This window comes from Pan troglodytes, chromosome 14 (genome assembly GCF_028858775.2).
Source record: "Pan troglodytes isolate AG18354 chromosome 14, NHGRI_mPanTro3-v2.0_pri, whole genome shotgun sequence".
In the NCBI taxonomy this organism is placed as follows: Eukaryota; Metazoa; Chordata; class Mammalia; order Primates; family Hominidae; genus Pan; species Pan troglodytes.
Genome location: NC_072412.2, coordinates 119,701,377 through 119,719,067, shown reverse-complemented (window position 1 = coordinate 119,719,067; position 17,691 = coordinate 119,701,377). Strand labels below are relative to the sequence as shown.

General features: G+C 55.3%; 1 protein-coding gene across 3 annotated transcripts in view; it reads left to right on the top strand.

Moving 5' to 3' along the window:
• The window catches only part of RASA3 (RAS p21 protein activator 3), a 162,455-nt gene that overhangs the window by 29,149 nt on the left and 115,615 nt on the right, over window positions 1-17,691 (top strand). Inside the window, exon 2 of one of the 3 annotated variants that reach the window (XM_063792388.1) lies at window positions 17,208-17,410. The exons of the other annotated variants lie outside the window; for them this stretch is intronic. Within the exon in view, the coding sequence (XP_063648458.1) occupies window positions 17,224-17,410 (187 nt within the window). The 5' untranslated portion in view covers window positions 17,208-17,223. The remainder of the gene's footprint in view (window positions 1-17,207; window positions 17,411-17,691) is intronic. 3 annotated transcript variants of the gene reach the window in all.

Below are 17,691 nucleotides of genomic sequence, written 5' to 3'. Positions count from 1 at the left end.
GGCGAACGTGTGTGGGGAGGGGAGGGGGCGAACGTGTGTGGGGAGGGGAGGGGGCGAACGTGTGGGGGGATGGGAGGGGGCGAACGTGAGTGGGGAGGGGAGGGGGCGAACGTGAGTGGGGAGGGGAGGGGGCGAACGTGTGTGGGGAGGGGAGGGGGCGAACGTGTGTGGGGAGGGGAGGGGGCGAACGTGAGTGGGGAGGGGAGGGGGCGAACGTGAGTGGGGAGGGGAGGGGGCGAACGTGAGTGGGGAGGGGAGGGGGCGAACGTGTGTGGGGAGGGGAGGGGGCGAACGTGTGTGGGGAGGGGAGGGGGCGAACGTGAGTGGGGAGGGGAGGGGGCGAACGTGAGTGGGGAGGGGAGGGGGCGAACGTGTGTGGGGAGGGGAGGGGAGGGGGCGAACGTGTGGGGGGATGGGAGGGGGCGAACGTGAGTGGGGAGGGGAGGGGGCGAACGTGAGTGGGGAGGGGAGGGGGCGAACGTGTGTGGGGAGGGGAGGGGGCGAACGTGTGTGGGGAGGGGAGGGGGCGAACGTGAGTGGGGAGGGGAGGGGGCGAACGTGAGTGGGGAGGGGAGGGGGCGAACGTGAGTGGGGAGGGGAGGGGGCGAACGTGTGTGGGGAGGGGAGGGGGCGAACGTGTGTGGGGAGGGGAGGGGGCGAACGTGAGTGGGGAGGGGAGGGGGCGAACGTGTGTGGGGAGGGGAGGGGGCGAACGTGTGTGGGGAGGGGAGGGGGCGAACGTGTGTGGGGAGGGGAGGGGGCGAACGTGAGTGGGGAGGGGAGGGGGCGAACGTGTGTGGGGAGGGGAGGGGGCGAACGTGAGTGGGGAGGGGAGGGGGTGAACGTGTGTGGGGAGGGGAGGGGGTGAACGTGTGTGGGGAGGGGAGGGGGCGAACGTGTGTGGGGAGGGGAGGGGGTGAATGTGTGTGGGGAGGGGAATAGGTAGCGTGTGTGGGGAGGGTGTGAACGTGTGTGTGGGGAGGGAGGGGTGAGCATGTGTGGGCTGGGGAGGCGGTAGCCCCCCCTCCAGAACAGACACTGCACTGCAGCCTGCACTTGGAGTCTGCTGCTCTCTCAGGCAGTCTTGTCCTGAGTCATAAATAAGGAACGGAAAACCAAAGTTTCGATTTGCTATTTTCTCCTATTCTGAAGGTGCCATTGAGACGCCAAATCTCGGGCGCTTCAGGCTTTTGGCTGTGGTTCTCCACGGGGTGGCTGAGAGGCTTTGTGGCCGGCCCACTAGGAGGGCATCGGATGCTCGCCCTGTAATTGCGCTGGGTGTGCCCGCCACCGGAGTTCCCGCCCCTGATGACAGGGTCAGGCAAAGAGGCCGGTTCTTGCTAGCTGCAGGTTTTGTGGGTACAGGTCATGGGGTGTGGGCTGTGGGCTGAGCCTCTGGCCAGGGTGTGGTGGCATCTCAGGCCGCATCGCCAGTGGGTGTCTGTGGCTGGGGCAGTGTGGACGCATCGGGGGTGGGTGTCCGTGGCCGGGGGCAGCGTGGACGCATCGGGGGTGGGTGTCCGTGGCCGGGGGCAGCGTGGACGCATCGGGGGTGGGTGTCCGTGGCCGGGGGCAGCGTGGACGCATCGGGGGTGGGTGTCCGTGGCCGGGGGCAGCGTGGACGCATCGGGGGTGGGTGTCCGTGGCCGGGGGCAGCGTGGACGCATCGGGGGTGGGTGTCCGTGGCCGGGGGCAGCGTGGACGCATCGGGGGTGGGTGTCCGTGGCCGGGGGCAGCGTGGACGCATCGGGGGTGGGTGTCCGTGGCCGGGGGCAGCGTGGACGCATCGGGGGTGGGTGTCCGTGGCCGGGGGCAGCGTGGACGCATCGGGGGTGGGTGTCCGTGGCCGGGGGCAGCGTGGACGCATCGGGGGTGGGTGTCCGTGGCTGTGGCAGCGTGGACGCATCGGGGGTGGGTGTCCGTGCCGGGGGCAGTGTGGACGCATCGGGGGTGGGTGTCCGTGGCCGGGGGCAGTGTGGACGCATCGGGGGTGGGTGTCCGTGGCCGGGGGCAGTGTGGACGCATCGGGGGTGGGTGTCCGTGGCCGGGGGCAGTGTGGATGCATCGGGGGTGGGTGTCTGTGGCCGTGGCAGCGTGGACGCATAGGGGGTGGGTGTCCGTGCCGGGGGCAGTGTGGACGCATCGGGGGTGGGCGTCCGTGGCCGGGGGCAGTGTGGATGCATCGGGGGTGGGTGTCTGTGGCTGTGGCAGCGTGGACGCATCGGGGGTGGCGGTGCTGAGCCGAGACTCGGGCTCCGGTGTCAGGTGCTCCTCGGCGGCTTGGTTCTGTGTCCCCCGTCCCCCCGTCCCCCGTCCGGGAGCCGCCCAACCTTCCCTTTGGATGTAGCGTGTGTCTGGGGCTCTTGGTGTTCTCTGTGCTTTGCGAGGGTGAGAGCTACCCCAGAGAGAATGCCAGGCTCTTCCCAGACACCCCGAAGGGCCAGGGCAGCCTTCACTGTGCTGAGGCTGGCTGTGGTCTCTTGGGCATCTCTCCCGACTTGGGCCAGGTACACAGTGGGGTAGGGCGAATGTGCACACATTTCCGGCGGACTTGGGGGAGACCCTCTAGGTCTCCTTGAAGCACAGAGCCAGTGCACCTGGCTTCTCTGCCAAACACAGCAACAGTCACGGCCATTGGCCACAGCCACCTCCACGACAGCCACAGCTGCATTTCTCCCCCTGGGGCCGGCTGCACCGGAGCTGCCCACATGAGCGTCCTTGGCTGACAGCATCGCAGCCTCACTCTTAGGGGTGAGCGAGCAGCAGGGGTGGTTTGGTTCAGGGACCCCAACTCTGGGAGCCCACCTGTCTGGGGCTGGACTCAGGCCCCGTGTTGCCTTGTGGGTGGGTGGGTGGCACTGCCGGCTGCGCCCACGGCGATTATACAGACGACTTGGTCTTCCTGTCGTCCCCAGCCCACAGGACTCCAGCCTCCACAGGCTTTGCCGCCCTCCCCAGGGGTCAGGAAGCCCCGGAGACCATAGGACAGAGGTGGTTTAGTCGGGAGCGTCGCCCTGGGGGTAGGCGAGGCAGGACAGGCAGTGACGCCGCAGCCTTGGCTGTGACACCACCTGGTGGGCTGCAGTCCCACTTCTGCCCCTGCCACCGGCCATGTGGCCTGCTCACCGCCCTGGGCCTCAGCATCTTCTCCTGCAAAATGGGGTCGTGATGGTTCCTGAGAGTTTGTGTGTAGAGGGCAGTGCTGGCACAAAACATCAGAGACAGGGCCCCTCGCACCTCCTGCCCGTCCCACGCAGCTGCACCAGGCTCTGGGGGAGGGTGGGACCTGAGCTTGGTTCTTCCTGTGGGAAGCGCTCTCACTCCCTCTCTGTCCCTCCCTGCTTCCGTCTCTCTGTCCCTCTCCCTCTCACCGTCTCTCTGTCTCCGTCTCTCTTCCTCCTTCACTCTCGCTCTCCCCCAGCACAGGTCCAACAGTCTGGTTCAGTGCCCGCTGCTCTGCCGCCCTCTGGGCTCCTGGCTGGGGCTCTGCTCTGCTTCTCGGCCCGCTGCCTGCCCACTGCCCGCCTACCGCCCACCTGCTGCCCGCCTACCACCCGCCCGCTGTGGATCCTGTGCTTCACAGCCCCTGTCTCTCTGTTTTCTGGTGCTGGAAGAAGACACTCTTTTTAAGACAGTCCTGTGACTCACAACCAAAGGGAGGTCAAGTGCATTTGCACAGTTGTATGCAGTCTGGGGGTCTCCGCTCAAGGCTGGGGACTGTGTGTCGGGCAGGTCCTTCGGTGCTAGGCACGGGGTCTTTCACCCTGTAGACGTCGCTTGTGGGGTCCTTGGAAACTGAGACCCCCGCTCCCCACTTTCTGATGAGAGGGCCCCGTCTGTCTTTATGCCATGGTCCAGGGTGAGTTGATTTCCTTGTGCCGTGGTCCAGGGTGAATGATGTGCCACATTTCCTGGGAATGACATTTTCCGTATGTTTTCCAGACGGCATTGGCATGGCCCACTTTGGAATCCAGCAGGTGACTTCAGGGCCCACAAGCCTCTCACCCCCAGGACCCCGGGTGCAGCCACAGCAGTTAAGGGAGACACTTAGACACTGCCGTCTTCCCTGGAAGCTTCCAGTTCCAACTCCGGGGCTGTTCGGGTTTCGTGTATTTCACTGCTGGCTTCACTGTTTTACCAACAGGGCTGACTTGGAAACGAGGACAGCCAAGCGTGTTTGCCAAGGAAAGCCCGGATCTCTGGCGTGCAGTGCCGGCTGGGGCCCCTGGCATGGGTCAGGGCCGGGATCAGGCCCCTCGAGGTTCGGATTGTCCATGGGGTGGTGCTTAGACACTGTCTCAGGGCGGGGCCCAGCACCGGCAGTGGCTGGCAACTCTCCAGCCCTGAGGGGTTCCTCCTGCCTCTGTCCTTCCTGTAGAGGTGCAGTCCCCTGGTGGGCCGTGGGGGTGCAGGGGGTGCTGGGGCCACTGCCTACCCGTCCTGGTTGGGGGTAGACCTCGCTGGGCAGAACCCCTTCCTAGCACATGGCCCAGGGGTCTGCTTGCCAGTTGGATTTTCCCTTCCCTTCCCTCTGAAATTCCCTGGTTCTTCAATTTTGGTCCCTTTTTCTGGGCCTGTCTGACTTGTCTGTAACAGAAGTGCAGAGAGGTTTGGTGGCTGCCGTTGGCCGGGACACAGGCCTGCAGAACCCTGCCTTGCTGGTGACTGCACAGGCCATCCATGTGGGTGTGGGGAGCCCCTGTCCCTACACCCCCGGCTGCTCCTCAGGCCCCCAGGTGTGTCCAGCCTGACACAGGCTGACGCTCACCACCTCACCTGCGGTTTCAGTCACATGTGGTCAGCCATGGTCCAAAAATGTTAAATGGAAAATTCTAAAAATAAGCAATTTCTGAGTTTTTAAAATTGTGTGGCATTCTCAGTAGCAGTTGAGGCCTCACGGTCCACCTGTTAGTCACTAGCAGCCTCTCCAGGTGGCGAGAACACAGACGCACGGGGCCCGGGCTCCACGGCTTCCGGTGTCCCTGGGGCCTTGGAGTGTTTCTCGAAGGGTACACAGTTCCCAAACGGCTGGACATTTAAACAGGTCCGGGCAGCAGAGAGACCGAACCAGCCTGGGATTTTCCGAGTTGAGGCTGTTTGCCCAGGTGTCCTGGTGTGGGATGTGCTTTCTGGCATTTTCCATGGAAGCCACGTCAGCCGCCTTCTTCCCAATTGCTAGGGCCGGCTGCTGCACTTGTCTTGGAGGTGGTTTCCAGAACAAACTTCCAGCCAGCCGTGGGGCGCAGCGCAGGGGGACTGGGCCCAGACGCGGGTCCCTGGCTGCTCTGAGCATCACGTCCTCCGCCTGATAGAGCCCTGCCTCCAGGACCGTCCTCCCCTTTCCAGGCCACGCTGACCCAGTGCTTTGCAGGAGGGCGGCTCCTGGGTGTTCTGCACAAGAGTCTAAAATCTTTCAGAATGCTTGGAGGGTGTTGTGCACCCCATGGCCGAAGCTCTGAGGGTGCCCCAGGACGCAGTGGGGAGGGTCGGGGCCGAGGGGCAGCCGCCGGTGCTGGCACAGAGGCATCCACATCGGCGCGCCCTCGGCACCGCGGGCCGGGGCGGGGCGGAGTCAGAGCCGCGTCTCCTGCGAGCTCCTCCATTCACCATTCGGTGTCTTCCTATTGCGCGAGTTTGGAAAGCCTTGCTGTGCTCAGGTGTGGCAGTGCGGTCTCTCCACCCTGGCCTGCCGCTCTTCCAGAGCAGACGCTTTGCAAACCTGCAGTTTTTCTTGCTTGATTAGGACAATAGTTTTTAAACAGCATTAGAGTTAAGGAGATAAAACTGTGCGTGTGAGCATCGAGTGGAGCATGTGGGGGCTGCAGGGGCTACAGGGGGGCTGTGGGGGGGCTGTGGGGGGCACTGCTGTGGGGGCTACGGGGGGGCTGCTGTGGGGGCTACGGGGGGGCTGCTGTGGAGGCTATGGGGGGTGCTGTGGGGGTTACAGGGGGGCTGTGGGGGGGACTGCAGGGGGGCTGTGGGGGGGATGCTGTGGGGGAGCTGCTGTGGGGGCTACGGGGGGGCTGCTGTGGAGGCTACGGGGGGTGCTGTGGGGGTTACAGGGGGCTGTGGGGGGGACTGCAGGGGGGCTGTGGGGGGGATGCTGTGGGGGCTACGGGGGGGCTGCTGTGGAGGCTACGGGGGGTGCTGTGGGGGTTACAGGGGGCTGTGGGGGGGACTGCAGGGGGGCTGTGGGGGGGATGCTGTGGGGGGCTGCTGTGGAGGCTACGGGGGGTGCTGTGGGGGTTACAGGGGGGCTGTGGGGGGGACTGCAGGGGGGCTGTGGGGGGGATGCTGTGGGGGGCTGCTGTGGAGGCTACGGGGGGTGCTGTGGGGGGGACTGCAGGGGGGCTGTGGGGGGGCTGCTGTGGGGGGGACTGCAGGGGGGCTGTGGGGGGGATGCTGTGGGGGGGACTGCAGGGGGGCTGTGGGGGGCTGCTGTGGGGGGGACTGCAGGGGGGCTGTGGGGGGGCTGCTGTGGAGGCTACAGGGGGGCTGTGGGGGGCACTGCTGTGGGGGCTGCAGGGGGGCTGCTGTGGGGGGGACTGCAGGGGGGCTGTGGGGGGGCTGCTGTGGAGGCTACAGGGGGGCTGTGGGGGGCACTGCTGTGGGGGCTGCAGGGGGGCTGCTGTGGGGGGGACTGCAGGGGGGCTGTGGGGGGGCTGCTGTGGAGGCTACGGGGGGTGCTGTGGGGGGGACTGCAGGGGGGGCTATGGGGTGGGGGTGCTGTGGGGGCTGCATCTCAGGCGCTGACCCTGCATTTGGGCCAGTTTTAAACAGAGTCTTACTTAGGTCCCAGGCAGGGTGGGAAAGAGGGAGACGCGCTGTGTGAACACAGGTCTGAGAAGCGCTGACCAGAGGCCTGAGTCATTCCCGGACACCCCGGGGAATCCAAATGTGCCTGGAAAGGGAGAGGCAGTCGCCCTCCCTCCCCGACCCAGCACCCACCCACAAGACACGCTATTTCTGTACCGTCTCTGTGTGATGGAGGCCTGGGAGTGGCTGCAGCCCCGCGTGTCCCCATGCAGGGAGGAGCTTCGTCCCCGGCTCAGGCCTCAGCAGCTGCCTGTGGCTTGGGAGCATCTGCTGTGCTTCTGGCTCTGACCTTCACTGCTGTTCTGACCTTGAGAAAAGGAGGGGTGGTCTGGGGGGCTCGGGTGGCCGGGCCCCGACTGCTGTGGTCTGGGGGGCTCGGGTGGCCGGGCCCCGACTGCTGTGGTCCGGCATCAGTGGGCGTTGCTGCCTTCTTGCCTGCGGGGCCGCTCTGTGCAGCCTCTTTTTCTTGTGCTGCTGAAGCAAAGGTCAGAGTGTAGCCCAAAGCTCTGTTAAAATAAATTTCAGAGCTTTTATTTCTTCATTCTTTAAATCCCTTCTGAGGTCTTTCTCCTGCCCTTGTGCCTTCCACTGCCTCTCTCCTTGCTGTCTGGGACATCCCACCGGGTTCCTGCTTCCCTGGGTCTGGGCTGGTCTCTCCTCTGGACTCTCAGCCGGCCTCCGTGCCCCTTGCCCTTCCTGCCTCCCCTCATCCCGGCCATGGGGTTTCCTACATCTCGTTGGGAGGGGGCCGGCCAGCCCCAGTCCACACACACACACCCTTAACGTCCTGACCCCAGCCCACCAGGCCTCAGGGCTGCAGCCCTGCTGCACTTTCGCCTGTTCATGTCTCTGCCTCAGGGCTGGCCTGGGCGCCTGCAGCCCTGCTGCACTTTCGCGTGTTCGTGTCTCTGCCTCACGGCTGGCCTGGGCGCCTGCAGCCCTGCTGCACTTTCGCCTGTTCATGTCTCTGCCTCAGGGCTGGCCTGGGCGCCTGCAGCCCTGCTGCACTTTCACCCGTTCGTGTCTCTCTTTCCCCATGGCTCTGGTGCAGACCCCTGGATGTCGCTGGTGTGAGGCCTGGCTGGGCACGCGGACCCTGGGATCCTTAGCGCCTGCTGGCCCGCACCTGGGTCCCTGTTGCCTTGTCCGCCTGTTCTCTGTCCTCTCAGCTCTGCCCCCAGGGTAGAGGGCATGGCCTCCCGTTTGATTTTTTTTCCTGCTGTCTTGGCTGGGCCTGGCTTGTCGCTGATGAGCTGTTGACCACAGGCTGCCCACTGTAGCCCTGTGTGCTGTGTCTTTAGCCAGGTGCCGTGCTCCCCTGCAGCCCCCAGACTTGGGGTTTTGGCCCTGGGGTCCACTTGGGCCTCTCTGTGCTGGCAGCCGGCCTGGGCCTGGATGGGGGCTGTAGCCCCTCGGCGTGCTCAGCTGAGGGCCGAGAGCTGCCTTTGTCTGAGGTCTCCATCTGGGCCCGCTTTGTTCCCAGGGGTATCCACTCTCTCGCTGGTGGTCTCCCTGGACCCCCTGTGGTGGGGCCCCGGCCGTCTGCACTGCTGCACGGCGTGCACAGGGTCACGAATGAGACAAGACCCCATGGTGGGGCCTTGAGACCCAGGCAGGGCCTTCCTGAGGCATCCACTCCACATAGGCTGCGTCCCCTGTCCTGTCGGCTGCCCACTCTCTCCCGCCTCTTGCCCTAGAAACCTGCACATCAGCTCCCGTCTCAGCGTCTGCATCCCGGGCAACTGTGTGGCCCTGCAGAGGGGAGCCATTCTGTAAGATGGACTGGGACGAGGAGAAGGACGGCAGCCTTTGTGGCCGGGCACTTCCGTTCTGTGATTGCTGCTTCATGTAACTGCTCTCTTCTGGGAGAAGGAACTCAGAGGGCGTTTAGATGCTTCAGGAAGACACTTATGGTGGGGTTTTCAGGCTGCATCATGCCTTTCTTTGAGAAACGCCCTGAGGCATCTATTTGCTGCCTGCCTCTTTGCTGTGATGTTCTGTCTCATGTAGCAGCGATGGCGTCTTTTGGACCATTGCCCTGAATCGGGAATGGGATGGGTGTTCGGGTGTTTGCTCCTGGCGCCCTGTGGGGATGCACACAGCATAGCCGGGCAGGTTGCCGGCTGCTTGTAGACTTGCAGCTTTTCAGGACACACTGGCACCTGCCGTCTGACCTTATCTGCAGGGTATTTTATTGCTCAGGTTAACTGAAGCAGAGATGAGTGACAGTACTAAGACCAGCCAGGCATCTCGCCCCTGGACAGTTCCCAGTTAGCTCTAAAGATGCTCATTTGGTCAGCCCATATCTGCGGAGAACTGCTCGGTTCAGGAGGGGATGTGTGCACACAACCATAGCTGCTGTGCCTGGTGGAAGGGGAAGTGCCACAGCCTCAGTGACAACTGTGACGCCATGAACACTCAGGGACAGGTGTGGTGGCTTTGGGGGTGATCTGGGAGCCTCGTGGAGGAGCAGACTCAGAGTGGCCTGGTGCACGGGAAGGATTGAGACACGGAGGGCACTGCAGGCGGAGAGAATGCATGTTCAAAGGCGCACATGTTGGCAAACACGGAGTGCGTTTGGCTGGGGTGTAGGGCGAGTACGTCCGAGGGAGCAGCGAGATCGGCCTGGACACAGACGGACGTTGCTTGTAGGGGCTCCAGAGCCTGGCTGAAGGGTCAGTGCTTCATTCGGTGGGTGCTGGAGAGCTGTTGAGTGCTTTGGGGGACGAGGAGGGAAGGGTGGTCATAACTGTGGTGGAGACCCGCACGCTAGTCAGTGTGGTGCTACAGTATTTAGAGAATGGAAAGGGAAGGCGTTTGGGAAGTGGGTCATTTGGCTGGAAAGGAGCAGTTGTTCCCATAGGAGCAATCGGGTTATTCCAGGCTGGAACAGTTTGAATCACGGAGGAGGGTGAGTTGTACCCAGGACATGGATGGTCGGCCAGAGCTCATACTCTGTGCAAACTTCCCGGCCAGGGTCCCCAGTACTTAACGCTATGAGAAGGTGGCTTCAGGCAGGAGGTCGGCTTACAGATGGGCAAAGCACAGGCTTCTGAGCCGGGCGTGCAGAACCACCCAGTGTCGGACAACGGCTGAGATGCTATTGAGGTGACTGTGAGAGAGGCGATTTGCTAGAGGAGGCATGGGCCGGTGGGCAGCTCTCAGACCCAAGCCTGCGCCAGGGTCACCCTGCATTTTCGAGAACGTGGACTCCCAGGCAGCAAGGTGGGCCTGCGCACCCCCTTCCCAGCACACCGATGCCGCCCAGGACCACCTGGAGAGCACCCCTTTTCCGGCACACCGATGCCACCCAGGCCACCCAGAGAGCACGCCCTTCCCAGCACACCGATGCTGCCAGGGCCACCTGGAGAGCACCCCCTCCCGGCACACCGATGCCACCCAGGGTGGCATCTTCCTGTAGGCAGATTTTGCCAATCGTTGTGTGAAAAATTAACGTTGATTAGCTTGTAGTACCAAAGAGGATCATGGTTTTATGTCATAATTGCTCTGCCCCCACACACTCTGCTGAGTCAAGTGAACACCATAGCTTAACTTTTACTGGATTAGAAAGTGAGACAAAACTCAGGATTGGACTTATTTGCTCAAATCACAGAATTGTGGAGTTGGAAAGAGACCCAGGGTCACCTGAGGCCCAGCCACTTAGCTTACAGATGGGGAAACTGAGGCCTGGAGAGGTTGGATGAGTCACCCCAAGCCACCTGGTTTGTGGAAACAGCCGGGCCCATCATCCTGACCCTCGGAGTGCCTCTCAGCCTTGCCTGCTGCCTGAGCTCTTTGATGACTTGTGAGTGTGAGTGGACGCATGTGAAGTTGTGTGCATGACATAAACAAGTCTCCATTAATCAGCCGCAGGAAGGAGTGAAGCTCTGAGACTACAACATGGAAAAATCTAGAAAACATGAGGCTGCATCAAGGAAGCCAGGTGCAGGAGGCCACATGTGTGATTCCATTTCTGTGAGATGTTCAAGACAGGCAAATCTGTAGTGATAGAAGGTGGATTAATGGATGCCAGGGACTGTAGGGAGGGGAGATGGGAGTGGGAATGGGTATGGTGTTTCTTTTTCGGGTAATGAAAATCCTCTGGAGCTAGTGGTGATGGTTTTATAGCTCTGTGAATATACTAAAAACCACTGAGTTTACACTTAAAGGGTGAATTGTATGATATGTGAATTACATCTCAATAAAAAATAATTGCAGAAAATTACTGAAAAGCCCCAAATTATTCACCAATGGAGGATGATAGGTAGCCAAGTCATTATTTGAAAACCCAGTAAATAAAAGGGAATAATCAGCATTTATCCTGACTTTCCTGTGTGAACTTCACTGATGGGTTACTAAATAGTAAATTCCGCTTATAAAATTATTTCATTTCATGAATTAAAATGAAAGGTAGAATAATAGCATCACCTTTAACCCCCTACTAGAGCAGCAGATGTAGGTACATACTGTATGGTTCTGTTGATCTGAGATGTAAGAATAGGGTGACTCTAGAACTCTGAAGAGTGCTAAGCTTTGGGTGGGGTGGGATATGAGAGGAGATTCTGGAGCGGGGGAGCCCGCGCCTCGGTCTCGGTACTGACTGTGTGGCTGTGCACATATGTAAACGTGTGAGCTCTATTTACTGAGTGTATATTATAGCCCAACAAAATGCATAAATAAAAATAATACAATTAAATATAAGCTCTAAAAGAAGTATTTATTTATACTCTTTCTTGCCCCAAAAAAGGATGTCAGGTAGAATGTGATGCATGTGTACTAAACACATTCACATTTACCAATGTTGCCTCTATCAATACTTAGGTAAACATGTTTTTTTTAAGTTGCAAAATACACATAACATGAAATTCAGCATTTTAAGAATTTTAAAGTGTACGATTCAGTGGCATTTAGCACATTTACAATGCTGTGCAGCCATCATCCCTCTCTAGTTTCAACACTTTGTAATCACCCCAGAAGAACATCCTTTAAGTAATCACTTCCCATCCCCTGGCAGCCACAAATGACATATCACATTTTGTTTATCCGTTCATGTGTTGATGGACGTTTGGGTTGTTTTCACCTTTTTGGACTATTGTGAATAGTGCTGCTATGAACATTCGTGTATGTTTTTATTTGCACACCAGTTTTCAATTCTTTTAAGTATATACCTAGGAGTGAAATTGGTGGATCATATGGTAATGCTATGTTTAGTTTATTGAGTGGTGGAATTGAAGGTAACCTCATATTTCCCACAACAACAAGAATTCTGTACCTATGCACAGTCAAAAGTCTCTCTGTGGGACTCTTGGGATTCAGACATTATCATACATCCACAAGCACCAAGAACATTCAGGCAAATGTGACCTTACGAAATGGATAAAATAAGGTGCGAGAGACTGGCCCTAACATGATGATGGAGATGTGTGATCTCTCAGACAAAGGATTCAAAATAGCTGTTTTCAGGAAGCTCAATGAACTTCAAGAAAACAGAGACTGAATTTACAAATTTATCAGAGAAAGTTAACAGATTGAAGTAATAGAAAAAATCAAATGGAAATCTTAGAGCAGAAAAATACAGTGAATGAAATGCAAAAATGAAAGAGAGCATTAGTAGCAGAACTGATCAAATAGAAGGAGGAATCAGTGAGCTCAAAGACAGAGTATTTGAAAATACACAGAGAAGAAAAAAGAAAAAAAATGAAAAGAAATGAAGAAAGCTTACAAGATCTATGGGACAACATCAAAAGAACAAATATTCAAGCTATCAGAGTTAAAAAGGGAATTGAGAAAAACAAGGCAGAAGAAGACTTATTCAAATAAATAACAGAAAACTTTCCAACCTGGAGAAAGATAGAAATATTCAGGTACAGGAAGGTCAAAGGTCACCAATCAGATTCAACCCAAATAAGAATACTCTAAGACATACTATAATCAAAAAACTCTCAAAGATCAAAGAGATGATGTCAAAAGCAGCAAGAGAAAAGAAGCAAACAACATTTTGGGGAGATCCAATATACCTAGCAGCAACTTCTCAGCAGAAACCTTATAGGCCAGGAGGGAGTGGGATGATATATTCAGAGTGCTAAAGGAAAACAATTGTCAACTAAAAATAGTGTACCCAGCAAAGCTATCATTCAGAAATGAAGGAGAGATGGCAGCTTTCTCAGACAAACAAAAGCTGAGGAGACTCATCACTACCACACCTGTCCTACAAGAAGCCCTAAAGGGAGTTCTTCAAACCAAAGGAAAAGGATGCTAATGTGATTGTCATACTAATACTGTAATTATGGTGTGTAAACCACTTCTATCTTTTGTAAGAAGAATGAAAGACACAATTAATAAAATAATAACCACAACAGTTAGGAGATAGGCAATATCAAAATATAAATTGTGACACCAAAAATTCAAAATATGGGAGGAGAAGAGAGTTAACGTGTACATGGTTTTGTCTCTTTTTTTTTTTACAATCAAAGGTAAGTTGGTATCAGTTTTAATAACTTGTTATAACTACAGAATGTTTTTCATAAGCCTCATGAGGGCTACAAAAGGAGGTCAATTCAGCAAGGTGATATAACAATAGTAAATATATATGCACCCAGTACCAGAGCACCCCGATATATATAAAGCAAATATTAATATATCTAAAGAGAGAGACAGACTGTAATACAATAATAGTAGGGGACTTCACACCCCACTTTCAGCAACGGGAAGGTCATCCAGGCAGAAAAATCAACAAGAAACATTGGAGTTAAACTATACTCTAGGCCAAAAGAGCCTGACAAACATTAACGGAATATTTCATCCAACAGCCGCAGAATACACATTATTCTCATTGGCAAGTGGAACATTCTCCAGGATAGACTATAGGTTAGCTCACAAAACAATCTCAAAAAATTAAAAAACGTCAAAATTATATCAAGTCTCTTTTCTCAACACAATCAAAAAAACTAGAAACCATAGCAAGAGGAACTTTGGAAACTATGCAAACACATGGAAATTAAACAACATGCTCCCGAATGACCAGTGGGTCAGGGAAGAAATTAAGAGGGAAAATTTAAAATTTCTTGAAACAAATGAAAATGGAAACATAACATACCAAAACCTATGGGATACAGCAAAAGCAGTGCTAAGAGGGACATTTAGAGAAATGAATGCCTATGTCATAGAAGTAGAAAGACTTCAAGTAAACAACCTAGTGATGCACCACAAGGAACTGGAAAATGAAGAAGCCAACCCCCAAATTAGTAGAAGGAAAGAAATAACAAAGATCCGAGCAGAAATGAATGAAATTGAGACAAAAGAGACAAAAGATCAACACAATGAAAAGCTGATTTTTTTGAAAAGATAAAATTGACAAAGCTCTAGCTAGACTAAGAAAAAAAAAAGATAAGACCCAAATAAATAAAATCAAGGATGGAAAAAGAAACATTATAACTGATAGCACAGAAATACAAAGGCTCACTAGAGACTATTATGAACAGCTATACACCAATACATTAGAAAACCTAGAGAAATTTTATAAATTCCTGGACACATACAACCTACCAAGGTGGGGCCATAAAGAAACAGAACCTGAACAGACGTAGAAATCAGAACAAAAAATCTCCCAGCAAAGAAAAAGCCCAGGCCCTGATGGATCATTCAAACATTTAAAGAACTAATACCAATTATACTCAAACTAATCCAAACAAATGGAGAGAAGGGGATACTTCCAAACTCAAGCAGTGAGGTTAGTGTTACCTGATACCCAAACCAGACAAGGACACAACACAAAAAGAAAACTAAAGGCCAATGTCTCTGATGAACACAGACACAAAAGTCCTCAGCAAGACACCAGCAAGCAGATGCCAGCAGCACATTAGAAAGACCATTCAGCATGACAGGTGGGACTCATCCAGGAATGCAGGGATGGTTTAATACCTGCTCATCAATAAATGTGATCGGTCACATGGATATAACCCAGAACAAAAACCATGATTATTTCAGTCAGTGCTGGAAAAGCATTTGATACAATTCAGCATCCCTCATGACAAAAACTCAACAGATTGGGTATAGAGGAACATACCTCAAAATGGTAGAGCCTGTTGATGACAAAACCATAGCTAACCTCATACCGAATGGGGAAAGCTCAGAAGCCTTTCCACTGAAATCTGGGACACGACCTCACACCAAATGGGGAAATCTCGGAAGCCTTTCCACTGAAATCTGGGACATGACAGTGGAGGGGGACCCATGTGGCCCCAGACCCTTCATCTTTCACAGCAGGGAGCCAGCAGCTGATTTTAAGTTGATCTAAGAAATAGCAATGGGACTGTTATTTAAAGTTGAAATGCTAGCTCAAAAAACTAAGAAATTAGTAACTGTGGTTATTTCTAGAGAGTGTGTCTACAGATGGGCATGGGGCTTTAGGGATACTCTTAATTTTTAATCTTGGACTCCTATAGTTGAAAGTTTTCTATCATGCATTTCTGGTATTACTGAACAATAACACCACCAAAAAACATGCATATATATGTATGTAACAGATTTTATAGGGAAACCTTCAAAAATAGAATGTTCCCACCTCTCTCCACCTTCTACTTGAGACTTTGAACTGGAGTTGTAGATTAAGGCTCTGGAACGTCTTGAATTTTCTCCAGGAAAAGGGAACTGGCTTTCTTTTTGTTACGCATACCTGAGGGCCAGCCTTGTGAATTTAGAGGAAGCAAGGGTCTGCGTGTTCACTGCCTGCGCCTGCTGCAGAGACGCCCATGCCCATCAGGCATGTGTGCTTGTCACGTGGGCTCTCTGCTGTGAGGTGTTTTTCTCTTGTAGTTTCACAGCCCATGCTCCAGTGTGGGCAAAGTGAACCCAGACTCACGCTGTGATGAGCGCAGGGAGCAAGCCTGCCTGGTCGGAAGCGGAATCTCCTGGGACAGGAGACCCAAAGTGATGTGTTGTGGACCTTTTGCTGCCACGCAGGGAGGAGCCTCGGTCCCTTCTCTTCAGAGACAGTTTCTTCATCTGTCTGGTCTTTCACCAAAAATATTAACTGTCTCAAAACTGTTGCCACAATCATGTACCCCCATTTTGCCATCATAAAACAAAACAAAACAAAATTAAAGACAGATATTTCTCTGACTCAAAGCAAATATATAACCAAAAAGACAGTAACAAGCGCTGGCGAGGGTGTAGAGACATGGTAGCGCTTGTGCTTTGCAGGCAGGTGTGGAGGCCCGGCCCCGGGCAGGCAGCCGGGTGGCTCCCAGGGTAATTAAACCTGTTGCCGTGTGGCCCCACCCGTTGGTAAATAATCAAGAGAATCCCAAAGCTGTCCGTGTTCACACGGGAACTTGTGCACACTTCACAGCGGCACCATTCACAACAACCGAAAGCTGGGAACAGCCCAAACATCCATCAGTGATTAACAAATACACAGAATGCGTTCCATCCGTGACATGAAATATCATCCGGCCAGGAAGATGGGCAGAGCTGTGACGGGCTAAGCACGGGCGAACCTTGAAGACAGGACGTTCAGTGAAAGCAGCCAGGCACAGAAGGGGAAGGACCGTGTGGTCCCGTTCCATGAAATGTCCAGGACAAGCAGACCCACAGAGACACAGAGTGGACTCGTGGTTGCCGGGGGCTGGGGGAGGAGGGTGGGTTTCGTTCAGGGGAACGGAAATGCTTGCATCAATCGTGATAACGGTTGCTCAACTCGGAATACACTAAAAACCACGGGATCGCACCCTTTAAAAGCAGGGAGTTGTGTGGTGTCAATCAAGACACCCACACACGTGCCGTGAACACCTGTGTGCAGGCTGTGGGGCGGCCGTGCGCGGCTGATGTCCGTGCGCGGCTGATGTCCGTGCGGGGCTGGCCCAGGCCTGCCCTTCCCTCCTGCTTCCTGGGTCACTGGGCAACTCTTCTGCAGCTGGGAGCAGGGGCTAAAGGCGTTCCTTAGTTCTGCGGCTGGGTCGGACAGCACCTTCTGCCTGGTCCTCGGCCTGGGCTTGCTGGGCAGCTGTGCAGGGCTCAGGTGGCCGCCTCCTGCCCTCCATGCCAGGGAAGATCAGGTTGTATTCAAATCACCCTCTGTGAGGTTTCCACCAGGTCCTCACCTTCATTCTGTGCAGCTTTCCCCTTCCCCCTCCCCCCTCCTCCCCCCTCGTCCCCCCTCCTCCCCCCTCGTCCCCCCTCGTCCCCCCTCCTCCCCCCTCGTCCCCCCTCGTCCCCCCTCCTCCCCCCTCGTCCCCCCTCCTCCCCCCTCGTCTCCCCTCATCTGCCCTCCTCTCCCCTCGTCTCCCCTCCTCTCCCCTCCTCTCCCCTCCTCTCCCCTCCTCTCCCCTCCTCTCCCCTCTTCTCCGAACATCCCTGCCATCTTGGTCTCTTATTTTCTTCACCCTTTTCAGCTGCTCTGCCCCTTTAATGAGAACTATTAGAAATTGCTGTGCAAGTAGCAGAAAGTGCAGCAGGAAGGAGCGAAGGAGCAGAAGGCTTCGGGGACAGAGCCCTGCTGGGAGGCTTGAGGGGAGCTCCACCAGGGATTCGGGACTCGCCAGGCTCTGCTGCCCTGGGAGGAGGAGCTGGGGGCTGTCCCTGCACCGCTGTGCTGGTAATTATGAACTTCACATATGGTGGAGTTTTTAATCCCTATTTATTTCTTACGGATCGTCTCTACTTTGTTTCCATAATCTTATTTATTGTTATTAGTAACCAGGTAACATTTTACCATGTGAAAATTAATTTGGGAATTTTAGGGCCAGGCACAGTGGCTCACGCCTGTAATCCCAGCACTTTGGGAGGCCAAGGCGGTCGGATCACCTGAGGTCGGGAGTTCGAGACCAGCCTGACCAACATGGAGAAACCTTGTCTCTAATAGAAATACAAAATTAG